This window comes from Amphiura filiformis, chromosome 3, assembly GCF_039555335.1.
Source record: "Amphiura filiformis chromosome 3, Afil_fr2py, whole genome shotgun sequence".
Classification (NCBI taxonomy): Eukaryota; Metazoa; Echinodermata; class Ophiuroidea; order Amphilepidida; family Amphiuridae; genus Amphiura; species Amphiura filiformis.
Window position 1 is genome coordinate 14164547 of NC_092630.1, and position 9791 is coordinate 14174337.

The 9791-nt window shown below is 38.9% G+C and overlaps 1 protein-coding gene across 1 annotated transcript; it reads left to right on the forward strand.

Moving 5' to 3' along the window:
* The first annotated feature begins 3629 nt into the window (after positions 1–3629).
* On the forward strand, positions 3630–9301 carry LOC140148076 (tubulin alpha-1 chain-like). Its single transcript, XM_072169929.1, has 4 exons — positions 3630–3789; positions 5976–6198; positions 6776–6924; positions 7510–9301. The coding sequence occupies exons 1-4, from the start codon at positions 3787–3789 to the stop codon at positions 8491–8493; spliced, it is 1359 nt and encodes a 452-aa protein (XP_072026030.1). The 5' UTR covers positions 3630–3786; the 3' UTR covers positions 8494–9301.
* The last annotated feature ends 490 nt before the right edge of the window (positions 9302–9791 follow it).

Below are 9791 nucleotides of genomic sequence, written 5' to 3' on the forward strand. Positions count from 1 at the left end.
AGTCATTTCCCCCTTTCATTCCCCTTTCCTAGTCCTCCCCCATCCCTTTTAGGCTTCCCTTTTTGTTGTTTCATTTCCCTCTTTTTTAAGTTATTCTCGTTTCCTCTCTGTTGTTTTCCAGGAAAAGGCTAGGAAACTCCCTCTTTCCCCATCTATTTCTCTTCTTTCTTTCTTCTTTCCTTTCCTTTTCCTTCTTTTCTTTTTTCTTTAAGTTCGACGTCCCCTTTCCTTTCTCCTTTTTCCCTTTGTCTCTCCAAAATTTCCCCCCAGATTTCTCCAGGGTGGGCCGCCCACCCTGCCCACTGCACTAGTTACACCACTGACCCACTATGTTCGCGGTTTCTGTGGCGCTGTTTCGGCTCTCACCCAAAGGTTCAATTTATTATTTTAAAAAAGGTAATTTCTCTTCTTTCTTTCTTCTTTCCTTTTCCCTTCTTTTCTTTAAGTTCGACGTCCCCTGTCCTTTTTCCCTTTGTCTCTCCAAAATTTCCCCCCCAGATTTCTCCAGGGCCGTGTGCAAGGGCCGCCCACCCACCGCCCTAGCTACACCACTGACCCACTATGTTCGAGGTTTCTGTGGCGCTGTTTCGGCTCTCACCCAAAAGCTCCCAAAGGTTCAATTTATTATTTTAAAAAAAGGTCATGTTCTCACCCAATGACCCATTTGCTCTCACCGAATGCCAAAATCCCACGAAATTATAATGGGGAAAATGCCGGGGGGCACTCAACTTTGGAAGTGACGGTATATGCCTGTCAATAGGCCCCCTTTTTTGAAGTCGGCTATACCCGATGACCCCCTTTTTTAAAGTCATACCCGATGATCCCCCTTTTATTTAGTTGCGGCTACACATGACCCCCTGTTTTGGTTGCGGCTACCCAATGACCCCTTTTTTCTAGATTTTCTAGAATAGCATCATCAAAATGCCAAAAAATAATGCCGACATTTTCAAATTTTACTCAATTTTTTCAAAATTATGCAGAAACTTTCAAAATTCTGCTCCATTTTTTCAAAATTTTCTACCCGATGACCCTTTTTTTGAAATCTTATACTCAATGACCCCCTTTTTTCAAAATATTATACCCAATTACCCCCTTTTTGATTTTGTACCCAATGACCCCCCTTTTTTAAAATAGCACTTTGTACCTGATAGGCCCTCCCGACGCTAGACTACTCCGTAGTCCACTTGCCCATTGTCATGATTGTGCATACTCTGGATATTGCATTTAAGCTTAAAACTCCGATTTAATTAATTTGTGCACAATTTATAGATTTTCACAACTGATCATCTTTTCAGTCACCGTACTCCCTCTGTATGTTAGTTTCCCAAGTGGACTACTGCCTTTGGATTGCGGTTAACATTTTTAACGTGGGACTCTATGGAGAGTTAGGCTAATTTCTGGCCTAACTAAAATTGGTCATGATGTAATGCATCTTCAAATGAATCTGGCTTGTGATTGGTCGCCCAGATCTCGTTATTGTTTAAATCCTCCGTATATCAGTATAATTTCGAGTTCAACTGAATGCGTTCATCATGATTAATAACGTATTTTTATTTATCAAAAATCGACTATGGCATAGTCTATCCCGACGCCGGTAGGCACATATACCCGTCACTTCTAAAGTTGAGTGCCCCCCGGGGTAGTCTGTGTTACAGACCGTGTACCTATATTATCCATAGGGAGAAAAACTACTGGGAACCACACACTCTCGGAAACCATAGTGGGCACACGGTCTGTGAACTTTAGAAAGTCCAGTTGCTTCGCGGCTGAGTGGTTTGTACTGCCGCTTCGCGGTTCGAATTGCCGCTTCGCGGCTCATCACGACTTCGTCGCTCAACCCCCCCCCCCTTGATCGCGAGTCCGACACTATCTCGAGTCAGTCTTTGACAAAGACTACCCCGGGGGGAAATGGGTGTTTGTGACCTATATTCAGAGGCTCCGGAAGATTTTTTAAGAGGGGGGGGGGGCAACATGTGTGGTCTGCCCCGGAACGCGAATCACTGCAGGGGGTGGGTGCGGGAGGGGTGTCCCTCTCCCGCGCGAAAGCTTTTGAAATCCATACAACATAGAATTTACCTTACATTTTATGGGTATGAATATTATCTTAAAATTATGAATTTTATCCTAAATTTGTGAATTTTACCCTAAAATTATGAATTTGAGTATTGAGGGACTGCCCCCCCGGTTCCGGAGCCACTGAATTATTTTGCAAATTTTTTTCATTCCGAGCGGGGAGAAAAGAAACCCCCCTCAGGCACCCCCGGGTGGGCCCACCAAAATTATGTCAATTTTCAGCCTCCCCAATGTTGAAAATCTTTCAGCTATTAATGAAAATGTGAATGATATAGTACAGTGCCATATGTGTCACATAGGGCCCAGAGTGAGCCTTCAATGAATCCGGCACTGTGGTGCCCGCTGTGGTGCCCAACAAAGTAAAAAACAATTGGTTGAAGGTCCGTTGAAAAAAGACAAAAACCTGAAAGTAGATTTTTTAATACCGCCTCCTGTTCAAACGCCGCGCCAACAAAGGCCAATTTTTTACCAAATCCTCCCAAAAAATTAATTATTTGGATCTCGTCCCTTCCTGCCGGCCACCTCAATATCTTGATCTGTCTTTTTTTCCATTTCTTGTCATTGTTAGATTTTTAAAAAAACATGGGACTTTTGAATGCTTCAGGAAAATTTGCCGACAAAATTAAGTTTATTTAGAGAAGAGCGGTTACTTTCAAATCTTTTTGCAGTTTATCCCTCAGATCTCACATTTGAAAAAGAGCCTCCTCCTTAAGCCTGTCCTTAAATGACCAAAAGCTAGTACTAACTTGCTAATACTTTGATGATTATCAATGATCAATTCAAAAATCCTCTGAAGGAGAACAACAAAAAGAAGAATTTTATGTGGCCTATAGTAATTGGAACTTGAAAAATGATATGACAAAAATGGAGAGCATACATTGCATGTGTATCATGTGATTTTTTTAGTTAGGCCATTTGATAACAATAGCATTGTTTTGTTATTCAAACAAACTCAAACTATTAAAGAGAATAGTTTTTACTAGATAATGTGAAGGGGATGTGCAATAATTATCTATCCCACTGGAGGGGACTAATTTCAAAATGGCTTGCCAACTAAAAATTGTACCCTAAACACATTTGAGACATTTCTAATTTTTCAAGAAAATCACAAGTATTTTTGACCACTAAATGTGTAACACACTAAATAACACCCAAATGTTTAATTTGGTTGTAGACACATGTGTTCATCAAGTACATGTACACGTGAGTGCCCCTCTTAGATTGCCAAAAATACTTCCCAAGCAGTTTATTTGGTGTATGTCCTATTTAGGCAAAAAAATGTTATTGTTGTATGGGAGTAATGCGCCTATTTTGTCTTTTTTCTTTCCTGTACTATACTGAATATACTTGATCAAGACTTGTAAATCACAAATTGACATAATTTCCATTTTTGCAAACTCTGAAAAGTTGAAGGTCCGTTGAAAAAGACAAAAACCTGAAAGTAGATTTTTTAATACCGCCTCCTGTTCAAACGCCGCGCCAACAAAGGCCAATTTTTTACCAAATCCTCCCAATTGGCTGCCTAGCAACAAAGAACGACCAATGGGAGGTCAGCGATGCATGTGGTATATAAGCGGTGCGGTAGCAACATGATTTTCACAGTTAATTCGAATCCCGACCATTGCACAGGGAAGCGAAGCGAACTCTACCAAAAACCAAACCAAATTTAACCGTTTTTACTTAATCAATATTTGATCAACCTCAACAATCAAAATGGTAAGTCTTGATGTTTTTCTGCTCATTTCTGTAATTTATAAATGGTGTATTTCAAGCACGCAATGATTGAATTCATCAATTCAATTCAATGTTGCTATGACTATACAGCTTTTCTTTTCTCAGTACATGCTGAGATGAAAATGTGCAAATTGCCACTCCCTAGAAAAATACGAACGTGCATGTACATCGGTCGTATCGTTAACTTAAGATTGACATTATTTTAACATGTTAAACTCGCACGAATTTTCTTATCAATTATGAATTTATTTAGCGTTGTATTATTATCATGATATGTACACATGTGGTACTCGGATTCACAATAGGTATATTCAAGGACCGCGGGCTAATTTTGGCGGGGAACAAAACTACCAAATTTAATTTTCAATTTTTTTTCTTTAAAATTGTGTAGAAAAATGCTGAATTATTAATAGCAGCTTTTTTGTATCTTTAATTCTAATATTATTTTCTGATATATTTTCTAAATGCCTATGAAAAATTATTAAATGTTTGGTAAATTTTCTGTACATTGAAGCCATGAAGTGGTGGTGACAGTTTATCGGTTAACAAAAAGCTGCATGAGTGAGTCATCGGTTCCATGTGGAAGGCTGCATGGGCTCGCCTGACAGATGATGTCATGGTTGGAATATTTTACATTAACATAATAAAGAAGGCAACGGTTAACCGTTGGGTAGTGTTGCCAGCCTGTTTAATATTTCAATGTCATGCTTTTCAATAGCAGCAAGGTTAAAAGGTGCCATACAAATAAAAGCTATGATTAAGAGTGCAGCATAGTATTGCAAAATAGCTCCAAATCTGGCCTGGGAAAGTATCAGTTTCGATCAAATGCTGAAGGAAATGTATATGTAAGGCCATTTATAAAATTGATTATTTGGTTCTCGTCCCTTCCTGCCGGCCGCCTCAATAAATCTGTCTTTTTTTCCATTTCTTGTGCCTTCGTTAGATTTTCAAAAAACATGTAACTTTTGAATGCTTCAGGAAAATTTGCCTACAAAATTAAGCTTATTAGACAGCGATTACTTTCAAATCTTTTTGCGGATTTTAGGTTTATCCCTCAGAATCTCACATTTGAAAAAGAAAAAGAGCCTCCTCCTTAAGCCTGTCCTTAAATGACCAAAAGCTAGTACTAACAATGCTTATACTTTGATGATATCAATGATCAATTCCCTGGGATCAATTCAAAATTCCTCTGAATTCTGAAGGAGAACCAAAAGAATGAATTTTATGTGGCCTAATTGGAACTTGAAAAATGATATGACAAAAATGGAGAGCATACATTGCATGTGATTAGGCCATTTGATAGCAATAGCATCATTTTGTTATTCAAACAAACTCAAACTATTAAAGAGAATAGTTTTTACTAGATAATGTGAAGGGGTTGTGCAATAAATATCTATCCCACATGGAGGGGACTAATTTCAAAATGGCCTGCCAACTAAAAAATGTACCCTAAACACATTTGAGACATTTCTAATTTTTCAAGAAAATCCCAAGTATTTTTGACCACTTATAAATGTGTAACACACTAAATAACACCCAAATGTTTAATTTGGTTATTTGGTTACATATGTATGTGTTCATCAAGTACACTTGAGTGCCCCTCTTAGATTGCCAAAAAATTAGCCTATTTTGTCATTTTTTTCCTGTACTATACTGAATATACTTGATCAAGACTTGTAAATCACAAATTGATATTATTTTCAGATTTTGCAAACTCGGAAAAGTGCTTAAATATCTCATCTGTGTTCTGCAATTTTTCTGTGTTTCTTAGTATTCCTTTTTGAAGAGGAGCACCACGCGTTTTTTTTTGGGGGGAGGGGGGGGGGTTAGGGTAAAGTTACTCAAATACAACAATTTTTTTTGGGCCTTATTGACATTCATTATAATTGTCTACTTGACAATATGTTAGTTGTGCTTCTGTTGATTTGTTCCTTATTTGAAATAATTATTTAATACACCGTGGATTTATCAATGCTCTCGACCCACCCCACCCCAGTCTGTTGTAAAAGTAAACCAACGTACCCCACCTCTGTCGAAAAAGTTATACAGATTTCCCCTGGCTCTCCACCTGCCCTGCTCTGAAATTACCGAAACAGCCAGTCAATTCCCTTAAAATTGTCAAGTATTATTGCTTACTCACAAGGTAATGTTTATTTTGTTATCAACAGCGTGAATGCATCTCCGTACACGTTGGACAGGCCGGTGTGCAGATGGGCAATGCCTGCTGGGAGTTATACTGCTTGGAGCATGGCATCCAGCCTGATGGTCAGATGCCAAGTGATAAGACAATTGGAGGAGGTGATGATTCCTTCAACACATTCTTCAGTGAGACAGGAGCAGGGAAGCACGTACCAAGAGCAGTCTTTGTAGACTTGGAACCCACAGTAGTAGGTAGGTATCGATTCATCATGTAGCAATAAACTGCTCAATTCACTCCCCCCATTTCACCAAGGTCTTATACCATTTCCCTCCAAAATGGTGGTTGGACTCCTTGGGATGACCAGGACTTTTCTGGGATGGGGGGTAGCAAGGCAACTTTCAAGGGGGGGGGGGCTAAATTTAACAAAATGGGCTAAAAATCTTCAATAACAGGGTGGCCAGAACCTCTGGAGAACAAGATGATTCCTAGGGGTAGCTGCCCCTGGCTACAATAACTGGATGGAAGGACTTTTATTCTAATCCAAGTTCATTAAAAAATGGTGAGACCCAGGAGGAGTATAAAAGTAATAAAGGAGCTTGCTGTGAAGCATTAGGGGAAAATGAGATGGGGTGGGCTATGACAACTGGTTTGTTCCTCAGCTCTTGGCATTTTTAAACAGGGGGGAGACAACTGCACCCTGTGGGATGCAGGCTCTCTTTACCCTACCCCCTCCAAAAAATTTGTGTGGTGGGAATTGGGAAGATTTTCCTAAATGAACAACTTTCAAATACTATACACTCATCATTACTACATTTAACCTTTTTTCAGATGAGGTCCGCAGTGGCACATACCGCCAGCTTTTCCATCCAGAGCAGCTGATTACTGGTAAAGAAGATGCCGCCAACAACTATGCTCGTGGTCACTACACAGTCGGCAAAGAACACATCGACATCGTCTTGGACAGAATCAGGAAATTGGTAGGTTTACAAAATGGTGTAAAGTTCATTATGCCCATCACAAAATAATTGCTCATTTGTTCAATGTTGGAATCTTGTACAAAGGTTAGAGATATAGAGACTTGTTAGTTTTCCGGACAATTTCCTGTTTTCTTCAGGAAACGACAATCTTTCCTTAATTATTATTAGCAAACATTTTATTTTATTGAATAGCGTTAATATAGGCCCTATCTGGTTAAAATAATAAATTACAAGAACAACAAATTCACAAGAACTACTTTGCCACAATTTTTTCTGATCAATTTTGAAACATTTTTCTGCAAATGGAGTGCCATGCTTTGTTTCTTCTGAAGTTGTTTTGTTTTGTGTTATAGTGATTAATTGGTATTAGTTAGTAAAGTAGTACATGTTTTCTTTCAGATAACAACCTGCTGCCATGAGTGTCAAAATTTAGTAAATTGGACTTTAAGTCATCTGCTTTGCAGATCTGCAAAGCTGATGAATTTGGCAAATTAGGACTGTCACCTTACTGAGGACAGTGAGGATAATATTCATTTTGAATTACTTCAAAAAACTAATCCTTACCAATTGTGTTGTTTTTTACAGGCTGACCAATGCACAGGTCTGCAAGGTTTCCTCATCTTTCACAGCTTTGGTGGCGGCACTGGTTCAGGTTTCACCTCCCTCCTCATGGAGCGTCTTTCAGTCGACTATGGTAAGAAGTCAAAGCTGGAGTTTGCTGTCTACCCAGCTCCTCAAATCTCATCTGCTGTTGTAGAGCCATACAACTCCATCCTTACCACTCACACAACACTGGAGCACTCCGACTGCGCCTTCATGGTTGACAACGAGGCCATTTACGACATCTGTCGCCGCAACTTGGACATCGAACGCCCAACCTACACTAACCTTAACCGTCTGATCGGCCAGATTGTGTCTTCAATCACCGCATCTCTTCGCTTTGATGGTGCCCTCAATGTAGATCTCACTGAGTTCCAGACCAACTTGGTGCCCTACCCACGTATCCATTTCCCTCTGGCCACATATGCTCCAGTCATCTCTGCGGAGAAGGCCTACCATGAGCAGTTGACGGTCGCAGAGATCACCAACGCTTGCTTCGAGCCCGCTAACCAGATGGTGAAGTGCGATCCTCGTCACGGCAAGTACATGGCATGCTGTCTGCTGTACCGTGGAGATGTTGTGCCCAAGGATGTCAATGCATCCATTGCTACCATCAAGACCAAGCGTACCATCCAGTTTGTCGATTGGTGTCCAACTGGCTTCAAAGTGGGCATCAACTACCAACCACCAACTGTGGTGCCAGGTGGTGATCTTGCCAAGGTCCAGCGCGCTGTCTGCATGTTGAGCAACACAACAGCTATCGCCGAAGCCTGGGCTCGTCTGGATCACAAGTTTGATCTGATGTACGCCAAGCGGGCTTTCGTCCACTGGTACGTCGGTGAGGGTATGGAAGAAGGTGAATTCTCTGAGGCCCGTGAAGATTTGGCTGCTTTGGAGAAGGATTACGAAGAGGTTGGTGTCGACTCTACTGATGCTGAAGCTGAAGATGAGGGAGCTGATGAATATTAAATTATTCATCACCAGACAACCAATCAAAACCCTCTCCCCAAACCAAAACTCAAAATAGAAACTGGACTAGCAGTAAATGATATTCAATTCGTTTGCTACCACAATATAATTACAAGATAATCATGAAGATTGATCAGAGCCTTTGACCAAATTATGAACATTATGGCTGATAAACCATCAAACTAAATCGTGATATGTGTCTTACAATTTACAGACATAATGTAATACATGTACTCTTGCAAGTTTTTGTGCAATTTGTTAGTGTTAAAATTTGCAGTAAAAGTTGAGAATTATGTGTACATGGTTGTTCAAAATATTCACATAAGTTTTAAAACAGTATCATTTTATAGTGCAGTACTTTATTTTTTGTATTATTTGTATGATTGTTTTTCTGTTGCTTTCATTCTAATTACATGTATGTGTTGAGATCAAAGGAAATTATTGAAACAAGTCCAACTGAACAATTTCATGCATTTTCCAACACTCGTATTTCAAAGGACCGTTAAAGGAAGGAACTTAGTGCACAATGTGAAATTCATTTAAAATGAAAAAGTATTAGAGAGCTTAGTGCTTTCCAAATGTACGTTTCATATACACCCGTCACATGAGAGTGATTGTGAATAGATTGCACAGGCGTATGATACGTTTGGAAAGCAAAAACTCTCTATTATTTTGAATTAAACATTGTGAATAAGTTTCAAATGGTTCCTATTCTTGCCAAGGAAACTTATGTCTCTGATATTATGGTTGTTTCTCCCTGTATGGAGTTTTAAGCAAAATGTCATTAAAAGAGCACATTTAAACCTTACTATATATGGATTCGTTTGCGTGTGTTGTGTTTCGCCCAAAACAAGTGTTAATAATAATACATTGTAATTAACAATAATATTTGAAAAACACCTTTTTCTTAACACATAATTCCTTTAAAATTGGTATTTACATTAATTTTTACATAAGATGTTAACATATCTTTAAAACTTGTGTTACATTTGCACACTATTTTCAATGTGTTCATATGCTATTAACACTTCCGTTGAAGTATTTTAACATGTTAACACATCTACTTGTAACATGTTAATGTTTTAACAGAAAACTTGTTAAAATTTATACTATTTTATAGCAAGTGAATATGTTAAAAATAGTGTGCAAGTGTAACAGCATTAAAGTTTTAGTGTTAGAATAAGTGAAGAAAGTTCCAACATTTTAAACAGAATTATGTGTTAAAAAATGGTGTTTATAATTAACATTAACGGCTTTTAGCGCGTAGACAAAAATGTAGAAACAAACCAAAAGTTCAA